General features: G+C 37.1%; 1 protein-coding gene across 2 annotated transcripts in view; it reads right to left on the reverse strand.

Moving 5' to 3' along the window:
- Nucleotides 1-1,995: 1,995 nt before the first annotated feature.
- Nucleotides 1,996-17,556, reverse strand: part of pitx3 (paired-like homeodomain 3) — a 34,582-nt gene continuing 19,021 nt past the window's right edge. For both annotated transcript variants that reach the window (XM_034030827.2, XM_059035689.1), the window contains exons 3-4: nt 8,989-9,194; nt 1,996-3,043 (exon numbers count right to left, since the gene is read on the reverse strand). In XM_034030827.2, the coding sequence (XP_033886718.1) occupies nt 2,480-3,043; nt 8,989-9,194 (770 nt within the window). In that variant the 3' untranslated portion in view covers nt 1,996-2,479. The remainder of the gene's footprint in view (nt 3,044-8,988; nt 9,195-17,556) is intronic.

Raw genomic sequence — 17,556 nt, forward strand, 5'->3', positions numbered from 1 at the left:
CTGCAGCAGATGAAAGACACATCATGCTTACTTCCCTTCGCAATCGGAAGATGTCCAGCAGTGCCATCAGCTCAGAATTGGCAGAAAACAGTGGGACCCTGGTACACCCATCTACTGTCCGGAGAAGTCTGGTCAGAAGTGGCCTTCATGGAAGACTTGCGGCCAAAAAGCCATACCTCCGACGTGGAAACAAGGCCAAGCGACTCAACTGTGCACGAAAACACAGGAACTGGGGTGCAGAAAAATGGCAGCAGGTGCTCTGGACTGATGAGTCAAAATTTGAAATATTTGGCTGTAGCAGAAGGCAGTTTGTTCGCCGAAGGGCTGGAGAGCGGTACACGAATGAGTGTCTGCAGGCAACAGTGAAGCATGGTGGAGGTTCCTTGCAAGTTTGGGGCTGCATTTCTGCAAATGGAGTTGAGGATTTGGTCAGAATTAATGGTCTCCTCAATGCTGAGAAGTACAGGCAGATACTTATCCATCATGCAATACCATCAGGGAGGCATCTGATTGGCCCCAAATTTATTCTGCAGCATGACAACGACCCCAAACATACAGCGAAAAGTCATTAAAAACTATCTTCAGCGTAAAGAAGAACAAGGAGCCCTGGAAGTGATGGTATGGCCCCCACAGAGCCCTGATCTCAACATCATCGAGTCTGTCTGGGATTACATGAAGAGAGAGAAGCAACTGAGGCTGCCTAAATCCACAGAAGAACTGTGGTTAGTTCTCCAAGATGTTTGGGCAAACCTACCTGCCGAGTTCCTTCAAAAACTGTGTGCAAGTGTACCTAGAAGAATTGATGCTGTTTTGAAGGCAAAGGGTGGTCACACCAAATATTGATTTGATGTAGATTTTTCTTCTGTTCACTCACTTTGCATTTAGTTAATTGATAAATATAATCTATTAACATGTCTATTTTTGAAAGCATTCTTACTTTACAGCATTTTTTCACACCTGCCTAAAACTTCTGCACAGTACTGTATATATATATATCTTTCCACTGTGGTACGCATTTACAATATAGATCAAATGCTGTTTAAAGTCTTTAATGGGTATTTAATTGTGATGGTTTGTATCGTACCATTGACTCCCTATCGTATTGCTGGAGTGCCAGATTAACAGTAGACCAGATATGTGGAATACAAGATACTACACACTGCCCCTAACAAGTCCTCTAAGCTTCAATATTACTGGAATATGTATACATAATTGACGGTGCAACTGTATATAGGATTTTTATAAAAATACAAAATGCAAACGATTAGATAGATAATTTGTTGTGTTTTAAAATAAGAAGAACAGGAAACGTGTTGCAGTTTCGAAAGCTACATGAGGCAGCTGTCTGGGTGTTATATATTTTTGACCTGGGTTATCCCTGGCAGTAGCAAGTGCAGCTGAACCACTTGTACAGTACTCATGTTACTTGTGGAAATCCACTGGAAATCACACATAGAAATGTAAACCAGGAGCAAGCCTGTTCACACTAATAACGAGCGACCATCACATTGTGAAAATTGTGAATGAAGTTAAAGGCAATCACAAGGTTTCAACACGCTGCATATGATGTAGGTAGTGTGGACAGTGTATGAATATCTGAAGCACTAGCTGCACCTCCCTCTTGCTGTGTCCTGATACAGGATATACTTTTAATCATGCAAAGTCCCACGTTAGGTGCACCTATTCTTGTTCAAGATTAGTGTATATGTTCTCATTGGTTTACCATTAGAATTTAACCAGAAATCCAAACAAAGTGAGCCTCTTATAACAACTCTGTTATAATTGGAAATATCACACAACCCTGTGCAGCCAATGGCTTGTTAATTTCTTAAGGTTGACTGGATCCAAAACACAATCTTATGTGAACTTCTTTATTGAGCATGCCCACTGACAAGAGATTTCATTGAGTAAATGATGCCCTTTGACCTGCCATAGCAAAGGAATTCATAACAAAGCTTAACCTTCCTAAAGGAGGTACTCAGAGTACACATGATCTAGGGTCTGCTCTTCAGCAACATGCTTTTTAATCTTCAAAGTACTATTTTTATAGATTATTATTTCACATACAAAACAAACAAATGAAGTTCATTATATACATCCCATAGACCATATTACAACCACAGGTCCCCATGAAGTTGTAATGGCCATGCATGTTTTCAGGTATGCCAGTGTCAAATGTGTATTATTGGTATGGCCACCATATCGTAAATGCATACTGTGTTTGAATGGTCATGCGTTCAAGATTATGGTAGCAGATATGGTCACGATTCTCCCAAGCAGTGTCACTCCAATGGTTGGTCGAGGTACATAAGTGAAGCCAACCATCTATGGGAATTTGTCCTGGCAATTTTTGAAAGTTACGAGTGGTCCACTGTGACGTAGATTGGAAAGGTTTCTAGCTTAATCCAGTAGCGGTTTCATCCCAGGCATACATTATTAGGTCACCACCCCGTTGCGCAGTCATTTGTGGGGGAGTTTCTCATACAGGCCTGTCGACTGCATATTGGCAGGGACTCAGGTTGGAAGCTGGGTTCTGAACCGCTGGGTAGGCGAAGTTGGCATGCTGCTTGGCCTTGAGCCGCAGGCTTGCCAAGCTGGAGTTGCACGTGTCTCTGTACATGTAGGGACTGGCGCTGCTGGCGTAGGGGCAGGAACTGGCCGACACGGCGGAGTTCAGGGCAGGGCTGTTGAGGTTGTTAAGATTGCTGAGGTTGTTGAGGCCGGAGCCAGGCACCCCCGTCACTGCAGAGGGCACCATGGATGACGCCATGTTCATTGAGGAGATGGAGCTGGGGGGGGAGAACATGGGCTGAGAGGAGAGTGGGCTCACATTCATGGAGTTGAAGAAAGGGAAGCTCTTGGCCGACAGGGGGCTGCTGGCCAGGCTCTTGGTGGCCCAGTTGTTGTAGGAGTAGCCCGAGTACATGTCATCATAGGGCTGCATGAGTCCATTGAACTGAGCCCCAAAGCCGCTCTTACACAGCTCAGCCTGCTGGTTCCTCTCTCTCTTCCTCCACTTGGCTCTGCGATTCTTGAACCACACCTAGGCAAGACAGAGGCACACATTGTGAATATACACACACACTCACACAAATACATACAAGCCATCATACACTATTGATTACTGCCTCTAAACTCACCATGGCATTCCATAGTGAAGTTTTATAAGGGGCATCATGCAGGAAAATCTGGTTTCCCTAAACCCATGGCCCTCTGTTCTCAAGTTAAAAAATGTGAAAGACCATATTGCGTAGGAATGGAAAGTCAAAACCACAAACTCTAAAAAATGTTATTAAAGATTAAAGTCTCTGAGAGCCACTGCTGGCTTCCAAAGTCCACTCAGGATATTTGATACCAGCAGTGTATCTGACCGCTGGAGCGATACCCTTGTTTAAAAACTCTTCATCTGTTTCATTTAGTTAGCAGATCACACAACATACTGAAAGCCTACGGTAAGCTCTTCATTGAGAGATGCCATTGAAAGAAGCACCCAAGCTCCTGCAATACAGCCATGTGTTTGGGATCTGCTTGAAGCACTCATACAGCAAACTATCAACACCTTCCGGTGCCTTTCAAAAGCCGTTTATTCAAACAGAATTTTCTGTGCTGATCTATTTAATAAGTGTAACACAGCAGGGAGGGGGTTAATATCCTCCCTGCAGAAAACATGTGCGTATGCACATTTTGGTTAATTGTTTTATTGTTAATTATCACCTGCACCTGTCTTTGATTGTAAATTAGAGCCAGGTGCAGGGTTTATAGGGAGAGCAGTCAGTCTGCTCTAGGCTGCTGAGTAGAAGGAGGCAGGAAGAGGTACTCTGCTTCCCAGCAGTCGTAAGGTAAAAAGTAAGTGCGGTGTTAAACCTGTGTTTTGTGTAAGTACGGGGAAACAGCTTAGCTGTCCCGTGGTAGTCAGGGTGTACCTGTGTGTTAGTTAGTGCTCGTAAAAGAGCTAAGTGTTTGTTTTGTTTATTTTGTTTTTTGTGTGACTATTAAAAAAATAGCGCAACTGCGCTTTTAAAATCAAGTTTTGTGTGTGGCTGGGTCATTTTAAGTGCTGGAAAAGAACCCGAAGGACTAGAAACCTTCACATAAGCTTTTCAACTTTAGTTTTCTTATAGATCTGCCAGCATCCGTCTCCCTTCCTTGTGTGGAAACAGCTTCCAAACATGCCTTGAATCCGGGGGTGGCTAGCTCATCACATCGATATATAAACTGACAGATTTACCAATGCCTTTTGTTAGCAGGTTTGTAACATTTACAGGCCAGTTTTTCTTTAAAACATATAAATTGAAGGTGTTAATCCCAGAGAAGCACCCCCTGCCAGTTTTACCTCCCTAACCCATGCTGTATGACACCCTACACACCATGTAACTGTGCTTTTACCACGAGTCACTGTGATATTTTTTTATATGTTGCATTTTTCAGCTGTCATTATGCCTTGAAAGCCTTTCACACTCGTTCTGTGTTGATAAGACCGCATCAATGTGCGCCTCTCCTATCACTCGAGTGATTATCTTTAGCCCACTAAAAGAACATGCAAATACTGAGCAGGTTTATAGACTTAAAGACCTGCCACCGTTTACATAGTTTTCATGCTGCACGTAGCACCGATGTGTGTGGATGTACTGTATATTTGTATGCATGTATGTATATGTATATATGTATTTTTAACTCTTAATGGTATATTCGAGAAGTTTCAGCCTGGTTTTCGTGCTGCACATAGCACCGAGACGGCCCTTGTCAGAGTTGTGAATGATCTGCTGATAAACTCTGACTAGGTCTTTCCATCAGTTTGAATTCTTCTAGATCTAAGTGCTGCCTTTGATACTGTAGACCATTCCATCCTACTGAATCGTCTTGAAAGCACAGTGGGACTGTCTGGCCTTGTCCTATCCTGGTTCGAATCTTATCTTTCTGATAGGTTTCAGTTCGTCTCTATTGGGGAGGTAAAATCGGCATTATCGGAAGTTGTCTGTGGTGTTCCACAGGGCTCCATTCTAGGTCTCTTATTGTATTCATTATCCACAGACACAGAGTGAACTTCCATTGCTATGCTGATGATACCCAGCTATATTTGTCCCTAAAGCCAGGAATTTATTTTGCCTGGGTGTTATTAGCTACTTGCCTTACAGACATCAAGCATTGGATATCACAGAATTTTCTAATGTTGAATTCAGGTAAAACAGAGGTTATGCTAGTGGGCTCACAGAACCAACTAAAAGGAAATGTGGGATTACATGAGCTCGACCCTTGCAGTCTTTCATCAAAACGTAAACTAGAAATTAAGAGTTTGGGGACCATCTCTGATCCTGATCTATCATTTGAGACTCGGGCGGTTACTAAAGTATCTTTTTACCATTTGAGAAATATAGCCAAACTTATACCAATGGTATAAGCATCTGATGTACAGAGACTAATGCATGCCTTTGTTTAATCTAGAATTGATTATTGTAATGCACTTTTTTCAGGTGCCCCAAAATGTGTGGTATCCCGTTTGCAGCTTGTTCAGAATACCGCCCCTAGAATTCTGACTAAAACCAGGAAAAGTGAACACATTACCCCTGTTTTGGCCTCTTTACACTATGCAGTATAGAATTGATTTTAAGATTTTGCTGTTAACGTACAAGGCCCTGAATGGATTAGCACCTAGTTATTTGCAGGAGTTACTGACCCCGTAACTTCCAAACCGCACTCTGAGATCACAGGATGTGGGGCTTCTGGTTATTCCTAGGGTCAACAAAAGCAACACGGGAGGTAGGGCTTTTTCTTGTAGAGCTCCTAAATTATGGAATGCTGTACCTTCGTTTGTCAGGGAAGCTGGAACCATTACAGTTTTCAGTCAAGACTAAAAATGCACTTTTATAAAATGGCTTTCTTAGTGGTATTCGTATCTTAGTTAAGTATTTGACAGTTTAGCTAATGCAGTGCTGTGTTCAGAGGTTTCTATACAGTAGCACCAATGTCCATAGCTTTATAACTTAATGGTAGGTTCAGTTGTGTGGTACAGTAACTAATGCTTCAGAGTCGATTTTCTTACCTCTTATTAGCATTATTGACAGTATTACTAGCACCCATTCTTTGTGCTGAGAATTGTTTGTTTCTTTACTTGTTTTTATATTAAGGATACAACGCTACAGATGAACTGTTTGCATCATGGTGCCTTTGCTGATCTGATTACAGCGAGCCTGACACAAATTAAAGAAGGTAAATTGGGATAACTGTCTGAAGAGAAATAATCACAAAGGAGCAAGTAAGAGAACAGGATACAAAGATAGATAGGGAAGGATGAGTACAATATTTACACGAAAGGGTTCAAGACCATAGCAGGGGTGCATACAGTCTAAACATGGTCATATTCATATTGCAAAGAAAAAGATCATTCCCAGCGAGGAAACACATTCGAGCCAGGACAGGGTTGCATTGCCTGTTTATAGGACTTCATTTACAATTCTGAATGAACTTGTGAACTTCTGTTTAATTTCACTGAGTGTTAGTTCAGTTTCGCACTCAAGCATCCTGAATTAACATCCTTCAGGTCTGCGCTAAGCACGCGATGGGATTGGGACTCAGAGAGGATGAAAAGTGATAAAGCAACACCTTGTATACACTGCACACACTGTTCAAGTGACAGGACTAATCTGTTTAACATTTAGGCTATTGCAAACATTCCTCCTAAATAAACTCTTCTGCAAATCCACTAGCTCTATTTTCACGCAAAACATGTGTAGATGATGAGCTATGAAGGAAGGCTTCAGGTCCAGTCATTGCCTTTTCACTGGGAGGGTTTAGGACGATACAGAGGTACTCGATAAACAGAGCTAATGTGGATCCATTTTATTTTCATCCATTATCCATGATGTAAGTAAGCTACATAGTTCAAAATAATGTTTCCGAAAACACTGAACAAGGTGTGCATATTGAAAATAAAATAAAACTGTAAAACAAATCAAGTAATACACAGTGCATTAAGCATGGACAAAAATATTGAGCAATGAAGTGTCTTATGGGTCTAATTTTATTGTAATTACGGTTTCTTTTGGATTTGTACTGTGTATAATGTGAATGTCATTAGAAGTTTACACAGTAGTATTACAGAAGCTAGAAGGCCTTTGTCATGTTGCTCTCCAGAAATCCACCTTGTTTAGGGAACAATTCAATGAATTTACTTATAAATGAAATATTCTGTTTTCAAAAAGTCTACAAGAGAATAAAGTGCATATCTGGTACTTTTAAATGAAGCTTTTATACTGGGCAAGTGTTAGTAACACTCTGGGTTTCTGATTCCTTTTGAAAATGTCAGCATATTAAAACAAATGGCTTGTCCCTTTTAATATGCAGATGAAACTGCACATTAAAACTGGAGAGTTTGATAATTTTGAATGAAATGTCTTGGTGTTACTCTTCAAGATGAATAACACAGTAATGAAACTTAAAGGAACTCTGCTGGTAATCTATTGTAGTGAAGCCTAATTAAATGCATACAAGTTCATTTGACTGCAAGTCATTTTCTAATGACATTTTCAGCTTTTATCACTTTTTTTGTTTTACAGAATTTTAGGTTATTAAAACAATCACATTTGCATAAAATTGCATTATGGAAATAAATTAAATATATATATTTTTTAAAAGTCACTCATCAATTACTCAATTACCTGTAAGCCTGTCTAGCTGAAATGCTCAGTTTCTATATTGTGATTTGCCTATATTTGTATATGTGTGCATTTTCAAGGATGAAAACATGGAGCGACCCATGATTCCGTTTAGAACCTGATATTGAACCAATCATATTGCATAAGAATGGTTCTTTACAGAATCTGAGCAATGTCTTTATAGCATTTTTTAAACCACAAATAACAAAAACTATGAGAACTGTGCAATTTCTTAATGCCAAAACTGCATGAAAAAAACAAGAAGTTGTTGCAATCAGTGTTGAGGTGCCATGAGTAAAGTTTAATCCGAGGGAAGTGAAGCCGACAATCCTTTCACAATACTGACAATAATTGTCAACATGACTTAGTTTCCCATAGTTGGATCATCTTTTGCCATTGCACATGATAGATCACTGATGAGGTGCAATCGACCAGACTAATGGGAGTTCCTTGTTTGGCAATAATGTGCTGATAAATCCATAGCTGGCAGAGAAAGGGCTTGGATCTGTTTTAAACAGGAGGGTCCCCATGCCAGTGGAACAGACTGCATCTCCAGACTGTGTTCTTTATGAAGGCAGGTTTCCCTGCTGTGAAATGGCACACGTCATTATATAAGGGTAACCCAATACGGAACCATTGTGAGGCATGCAGATTACAACAGTGCTTATTTCAATCCTTAACACAAACTGTTTTTTTGTTTCTTTTTTTACTCAAACTGTGTATTCCTTAATGAAGCACATTAGTGTGTAATGTAATATATTCTAGAAGAATTGCTTAAACAGAGCTTATTAGTTTAGGTTATTGTTATTTTATATTAATTACAATTCTGTTATGAATTGATTTTCTTGTTAGTACTGGAATTCAGTTCATCTGAGTGCCAGTCCTTCTGAACAACCAGCAGGTCCAAAACACAGCTGTATCTGATTTATTAGGCTGTGTTTAGATCACTGGTAATACCTGATTTATTAGGCTGTGTTTAGATCACTGGTATTATATTATTATATTATACCTGATTTATTAGGCTGTGTTTTTAGATCACATGGCCCTGCTACCCAAACTGCAGTGCCATGGGCTGAGCTAGCCACACAATCAGCCAGAAACAATTATTTGTTTTCCTTCCCCTAATCTTGCATTTAAGAAAACAAATTCTTAATATACAGTAACTACTCCTTTTCCGTTTTTTTTTTAAACTTAACGACAACAATAGTCCCTGTGCACTATATGCTACATTTGTTTTTTATTTTTTTATTTTTTAAAGGGATATTTGAATTAAAACAGCTACTGAAAGTGCCAGTGAGGTGTTAGATACAGCACAGCCCGCTCTTGTCGGACTTACCCTGACCCTCGCCTCCGTGAGGTTGGTCCACACCGCGATCTCCTCGCGCGTACTCATGTCCGGGTAGCGGTTCCGCTGGAAGGTGGCTTCGAGCTCCTGCAGCTGCTGGCTGGTAAAGTGGGTACGCTGGCGGCGCTGCTTCTTCTTGAGGGAGCCGTCCTCTGTGTTTGACTCGTCCGTCTGGTTCTGCTGGGACTTCTCGGTGTCTGCCACACAAAGGCCGGTACAGAAGGTCAGTAAGTAAACCATTCTCTTCAGCAATATATTCTAAACACAGATACCGGCACCGCGGTGCATAATTTAGTTAATGGATTCAAAGTTTTTTTCCCCTTCTGGTGGGTGGGCTATAGTTTAACTCCCATGTCAAGAAAGACGAACATTATACCTCTCAATGCAGTTGAATGCTGTGAATCGTGATTCAATATCTCAATGCAGTTGAATGCTGTGAATGTGATTCAGTATTTCAATGCAGTTGAATGCTGTGAATCGTGATTCAATATCTCAATGCAGTTTAATGCTGTGAGTCGTGATTCAGTATCTCAATGCAGTTGAATGCTGTGAATCGTGATTCAGTATCTCAATGCAGTTGAATGCTGTGAATGTGATTCAATATCTCAATGCAGTTGAATGCTGTGAATCGTGATTCAATATCTGAAGGTAATACATTGTAACCCCGTTTCTGTTTAGCATTCATATGCTTGAAGCGTGTAAATACAAATCCACACATAAAACTGTAAAATGCGAAAAGTTTGCGAGAAAATGAAGAATTCTAATATTTTAATAAATGTTCAATGTTAGTGACCATAAAACTGAACTATCGTAACACATGTTTGCTTTTTACATATTCTGATTCAGCACTTACAAAACACAACAGTCAATACAGGCCATTTTTTACATCTCACACACACACACATTTATAGGGTTATTACCTTTCTGTGGGACTAATCCCATAATATTAATGAAAGAATCTTAACTCTTAACTCCACACATGGATGGAAATACGTTGTCGAGTGTCAATGCAGTGTGATTTGTCTATGCTTACACATTGTGATTAATGTGAGTTTGAATCACATTTTAATATTTTGTTTATCTGTTGCTACACTGCGCATCCCTTTATGGCTCCTATTGGCAAATAGAAGCATTGGATTGCCCATACAGGTGTGCTTTATTTTCAAGAAATGCTTTTAAACAACCACCTGATTCTGTATTTCATAGTTACAAACCGTGTAAACAATGCTCCTTTTTTTAAAAAATACTACAATAAAAAATATATATTTAGAATATTAGGCTACTGTTTTAAATAGGCTATACATTTGACTATACAAGTTAAAAATATATATTTAAGCCTACAATAGGCTATACGAGTTAAAAATATATATTTAAGATTTTCGTTGTTGGTCATATTGTAATTTTAAGGTGATATTAATAGCCTTCATTAACATTTTTGTAAAACTGTCAGTTTATAGGTGATAAAATAAAATATGAAATGTAAAATAAACAAATTTTTTTTAAAAAAACATAGCTTTTTAAAAAAACAATTATTTCTGATATATATATATATATATATATATATATATATATATATATATATATATATATAAACACCGTTTCAGGAGTTATCGTTTGGATAGTGAGTCAATACTTACAGATAGAACATTATTAACAAACTATTAAACCAACAGATTTCAAACAGCATATTATGAATTTTCATTATTTGAGACGCACAAACAAAATAAATGTGTCAAATATATTCATGTTCACAAATATTTCACACCATGACAGTGGCAGTGAATTCGTTTTTATCAAGAATTACAGCATATCTAACTAAATTAGAAAAGCTTGTGTGACAATACCTTTGTAGCAAGTTGCATAGTTTCCTGAGGCTGCATCATTTCCTAATGCTTCAGAGTGGCACTGTCCATTAGGAACACCACATGACTCCCCCAGAGCGGACATTTCTCCCCAAAAGAACGGCGAAAATAATCAATGATCTGCGGTAGTGAGCCAAACAAGGCTGCAGTACCTTTATGTCCAAGCCACGCTGTAAATGTTATGTCTGGTAATCTTCTGTCTCTCCCTCCAGCCTCTCAAAAGACCCCACAGAAAGAGCTAATTTAGTGCAGTGGCTAATCCTGGGGATCAGTCCTTTGTGAAGGGCAGGTTTGAGGCTGTTTGGTTGCGGTTTAGCTCCCTGGCTGATGGCAGTTTAAATGAACAGCGCCGTTTACAAAGCCTCCATAGCCACCTTTTAAAACCACTAACGACAGGTGGCAACCTGTAAACTGACACTTGCTTAACCTGGCTATGCCTTAAGGGTGATTCTGCATCATTGAAGAAGTACAACTCATTCTGAATTATGATGATTGTTTGGAAATGTCGGGGGGAGGAGGGATTACAAGGGGAAGATAAAGCAAACTGGGAACATCCAGCACTCTAGGCAGCCCCCGTTCCAGCTTTAGACTGTTTTAATGTTGAAACAGTGACGTTCATTTTAGTATCCTAATATACATACATCACGTAGCAACTTTAATCTCATCTAAATGGGATAGTCTAAACATTTCAATCATCCTCTAGAAACAGCATAGGAGTACATTTCATGAGAGCAAGGATATATTGGTTTAGAATAAATAAACGATTCCGAAGTACCTGCTGTAGACTATAACAATATAACCATGCAAGTACCTGCTGTGGGCAATATAACCATGCAAGTACCTGCTGTAGGCTATAACAATATAACCATGCAAGTACATGCTGTAGGCTATAACAATATAACCATGCAAGTACCTGCTGTAGGCTATAACAATATAACCATGCAAGTACATGCTGTAGGCTATAACAATATAACCATGCAAGTACCTGCTGTAGGCTATAACAATATAACCATGCAAGTACATGCTGTAGGCTATAACAATATAACCATGCAAGTACATGCTATAGGCTATAACAATATAACCATGCAAGTACCTGCTGTAGGCTATAACAATATAACCATGCAAGTATTTGCTGTAGGCAGGTACTTGCATTATATTACATTACATTATTTTTAATGTAATACAGTTACATTAAAAATAATGTAATTGTATGTAAAATAATAATAATAATAATAATAATAATAATAATAATAATAATAATAATGTGATATCTTGTAACAATTGTAAGTCGCCCTGGATAAGGGCGTCTGCTAAGAAATAAATAATAATAATAATAATAATAATAATAATAATAGGCTATAACAATGTACAATTGCAGACAAAAGTATTTGGGCAGTTCAAAAAATTAAGAAAAACATATATTTTTGTATAGATATACATTAAAGTAGAGATTCAGCTTTATAATAAAACAACAAATTATTACATAACATGCATAAAATGAAAAATAACATGCAAAAACGAATGTCATATTTTGACAAAAGTATTTGGGCACCCTACATTAGTATTTTGTGTGCCCATCCTTTGTTTCCTTTACAGCCTGACGTCTTTTTTTGTATTTTGAAACCAGTCCCTGGCATCTTTCCGGAGATATTTTTGCCCATTCTTCAACACATACAGCTTTGAGTTCTGCAATCGACTTTGGTTTCCTTTTTGCAACAGCAGCCATCAAGTCAATCCACAACATCTTGATAAAATTCAAGTCTGGGGTCTGAGATGACCAATCCATAACTGTAATCTTCCCTTCTTTCAGAAATTCCTTGGTAGACTTTGCAGAATGCTTAGGGTCATTATCCTGCTGGAATACAAACTTCCATCCAATAAGCCTTCTAGCACTGGGTAACAAATGAGAGTACAAATGTCTTTTGCAGCATTCATTGATCCTTCTACAATACAAAGGTCACCATTGACCATAAAATCATCTGATTTGACTGTAATCAGGCATTCCAAATGAGTCTGATGTGTCTTGATTACGCCTATGGAATGCACTGATTACAGTCAAATCGGGTGCGCTTCCTTACAAAAACAACTAAACCAAACAAACTGGATTTAAATGTAAGTTAACTTTCTTTTGACAAAACCGATTTTTATACACCGTTTGTTATTTTAAATAATTGTTGTGCATCAGATTTTTAACACATTATAGTATAATAACCCGGTAATATTTATTTTGGTAACACAAGTATTATTATTATTATTATTATTATTATTATTATTATTATTATTATTATTATTATTATTATTATTATTATTATTATTATCATCCAATAATAAAATAATCACCAAAATGTATTTAAGATTGTGATTCATAATATTGTAATTCAGTGATTAGTGCAAATTATTATTATTATTATTATAATTATTATTATTATTATTATTATTATTATTATTATTATTATTATTATAAAAATAATAATAATAAATAAATAATAATAATAATAATAATTTAATGTTTTCATATATATGATTTCCATAACCTGTTTCAATAATAACAAAAATATTTGTATTGAAATGCCTCTTTTCAGAACAGCGTTGTATTTGTATTAAATATTGCAAAAATAAGGTTTCCAATACATGTATTGTGTAAAATGTGCTGTTGAAAGCTTTGTTAGATGCTCTAGTTAGTTGGTTTATTAGAGGTTTGGAGTTGATTTGAACCCATTTATTATGTATACAGTATATGACTTGCTTTTGTAGATCCTTGTATCTACTCAATGGTAGTATATTTCAAGAAACGTGTACAATTTTTCACAAAGAATTGTATAAGTTTCTTTCAATGTTACTTTTCACGTGGTAAAAATCAATGTATTCATTTTAATATATCTGTATTCGAAGAACGTGGTTGGAAACAAAAAAAAGAAGGTACAGATTAGGCGTCGACCTCAGTAAGCATTCAACACAACACAAACCACTGGATTTAAAATGTTTGATTCCTGCAGTTGCAATGCCTGGATAGATTTATATTAAGATCAAGTTGTGCTGACGTGTGTAATCGAGTATCAATATGTAGCCTCCCAGAGTAGCCCCGTTAGAAGTACATCCTGATAAATCAATCCAACATTAGCAGGGACTGCTCATTACAGAAACGCTGTTGTCCAATTAAACCTTTCCCGAAGTGTTTTTTTTAGTTTGTTTTGTTTTATGCTTTGAGTTTAGACGAAGGAGTACCTTTGTCAAACCATAATATTTTCGATGTAAATGCATTTTTAGCAGGGCTAACGGAAAACCTGTCTGTAACTGTAACATTGTATTTTAATTGGTGTGGGCTATGGTAGAATGGTAGCTTTTAATGAAAGTTAAACTTAAACATTAATTTGGGACATAAGGTATAATAAAATACATATAAAAACGTAATGTTAACCATAGCAAAGCAAAATAGCACAGTTATTTTGTATAATTTTAACACAGTCAACCTGTTAATGAGAACAAATTAGCTTTTTGAAAAAATTAGTAAACATAAGAATCAAGCTGCACTGCCCGTGGCACTGGAAGAAGAAAAGACGCGTGTAGCACGCACTGTTATTTACAAGCCCATACAAATGTTAGGAAATCTAGTTTGAACTTCCATTTTCGGATAGACCTACATTATTGTAGTGTACTACCCCACTGTTAACGATTTCTCCAAGGATCAGAAAGGTTAGACATTACAACCATTTAAAGTTTCTAAAGTAGGGATTTATTTCGGTGTGATCACATTTCAAGATGTTTTCCTGTGCGTAAGTGTGGAAGAGTATCACGAAAGAAAGCAAAAATGCATCTGGCAACACCACACTGGTATATTGTGTATGTATTTTAATGGTATCAGTGTCGGCACCTTGATAATGCCACAGGGAACAGTTTTATTTAAAATACTGCGAAAGTAGGCTATTTAAAAGAAAAGAAAATTAATTAAAAACAAAATAAAATAAGCGACCCGCTCATAGTCATTATTATAAAGTGTTACTAAATAAAGTAATTCAATAAAATATAAACAAGCATGATGCAATGAAGATTACATAGTTGTTCTATGTCCTCTATATTGTGTGCTGTGCATGTTTTAAATACACCACGCACAATGCTGTCAGTTCAGCGTGTTCCCACATATATGTGTGTGTACAGTGGTAATGTTTCTCTTTTGTGTATTGGTTTTTAGATTTACAGTTGAAATGTAATGTGAATTATATTATAAATGCACCCAAATAAATACAACTATATATTCAGTTTTAGAACATTTATTTGAATAGACCTACTTCATATATCAATTTTTTCTATTCTTATATTTCATAGTAAATTTAAAATTAATCGAGACTTTTGTTGTTGTTGTTGTTTGTATGTTTTTTTTTTAAGTAAAGGTTAATTAAAAAATATGTTCACTATAAGCAGGGTGGAAGAGATAAAGCAATATTCAGCCTTACATTTCTATCGACAAAGGAAGAACGTTTCAGAGCTACATCCCTGAATAGATTGTGTCTGAATATTTCAGCGGGTTTTGTGAAATAAAGAACATATTTGGAAATAAAATCCTGACAATAAAACCAATAATAACATAATACAGCTTTGTACAGATCTGGTTTAAATTACTGCTTTAGATTTGCATGCTATTGTGCCAAATGTCCGTTAGCACGATTTCTTCAGAAACAGCATCCAATACAGCTACCAACCAGAAACAAACAGCCTTTCTGGGCTTGTAGCGTCCTATGTGTTTTATAATTGTAACTGGGCTTGTCGCTTCCTATGTGTTTTATAATTGTAATTGGGCTTGTCGCTTCCTATGTGTTTTATAATTGTAACTGGGCTTGTCGCTTCCTATGTGTTTTATAATTGTAATTGGGCTTGTCGCTTCCTATGTGTTTTATAATTGTAACTGGGCTTGTCGCTTCCTATGTGTTTTATTGTAACTGGGCTTATCGCTTCCTATGTGTTTTATAATTGTAATTGGGCTTGTCGCTTCCTATGTGTTTTATAATTGTAATTGGGCTTGTCGCTTCCTATGTGTTTTATAATTGTAATTGGGCTTGTCGCTTCCTATGTGTTTTATAATTGTAATTGGGCTTGTCGCTTCCTATGTGTTTTATAATTGTAATTGGGCTTGTCGCTTCCTATGTGTTTTATTGTAACTGGGCTTATCGCTTCCTATGTGTTTTATTGTAACTGGGCTTATCGCTTCCTGTGTGTTTTATAATTGTAATTGGGCTTGTCGCTTCCTATGTGTTTTATAATTGTAATTGGGCTTGTCGCTTCCTATGTGTTTTATAATTGTAATTGGGCTTGTCGCTTCCTATGTGTTTTATAATTGTAACTAGGCTTATCGCTTCCTATGTGTTTTATTGTAATTGGGCTTGTCACTTCCTATGTGTTTTATTGTAATTGGGCTTGTCACTTCCTATGTGTTTTATTGTAATTGGGCTTGTCGCTTCCTATGTGTTTTATAATTGTAATTGGGCTTGTCACTTCCTATGTGTTTTATAATTGTAATTGGGCTTGTCACTTCCTATGTGTTTTATTGTAATTGGGCTTGTCACTTCCTATGTGTTTTATTGTAATTGGGCTTGTCACTTCCTATGTGTTTTATTGTAATTGGGCTTGTCGCTTCCTATGTGTTTTATAATTGTAATTGGGCTTGTCACTTCCTATGTGTTTTATAATTGTAATTGGGCTTGTCACTTCCTATGTGTTTTATTGTAATTGGGCTTGTCACTTCCTATGTGTTTTATAATTGTAATTGGGCTTGTCACTTCCTATGTGTTTTATAATTGTAATTGGGCTTGTCGCTTCCTATGTGTTTTATTGTAATTGGGCTTGTCGCTTCCTATGTGTTTTATAATTGTAATTGGGCTTGTCGCTTCCTATGTGTTTTATAATTGTAACTGGGCTTGTCGCTTCCTATGTGTTTTATTGTAACTGGGCTTATCGCTTCCTATGTGTTTTATTGTAATTGGGCTTGTCGCTTCCTATGTGTTTTATTGTAATTGGGCTTGTCACTTCCTATGTGTTTTATTGTAATTGGGCTTGTCGCTTCCTATGTGTTTTATAATTGTAATTGGGCTTGTCGCTTCCTATGTGTTTTATAATTGTAACTGGGCTTGTCGCTTCCTATGTGTTTTATTGTAACTGGGCTTATCGCTTCCTATGTGTTTTATTGTAATTGGGCTTGTCGCTTCCTATGTGTTTTATAATTGTAATTGGGCTTGTCGCTTCCTATGTGTTTTATAATTGTAATTGGGCTTGTCGCTTCCTATGTGTTTTATAATTGTAATTGGGTTTGTCACTTCCTATGTGTTTTATTGTAATTGGGCTTGTCACTTCCTATGTGTTTTATTGTAATTGGGCTTGTCACTTCCTATGTGTTTTATAATTGTAATTGGGCTTGTCACTTCCTATGTGTTTTATTGTAATTGGGCTTGTCGCTTCCTATGTGTTTTATAATTGTAATTGGGCTTGTCGCTTCCTATGTGTTTTATAATTGTAATTGGGCTTGTCGCTTCCTATGTGTTTTATAATTGTAATTGGGCTTGTCGCTTCCTATGTGTTTTATTGTAATTGGGCTTGTCGCTTCCTATGTGTTTTATTGTAACTGGGCTTATCGCTTCCTATGTGTTTTATTGTAATTGGGCTTGTCGCTTCCTATGTGTTTTATAATTGTAATTGGGCTTGTCACTTC

This window comes from Acipenser ruthenus, chromosome 13 (genome assembly GCF_902713425.1).
Source record: "Acipenser ruthenus chromosome 13, fAciRut3.2 maternal haplotype, whole genome shotgun sequence".
NCBI lineage: Eukaryota > Metazoa > Chordata > Actinopteri > Acipenseriformes > Acipenseridae > Acipenser > Acipenser ruthenus.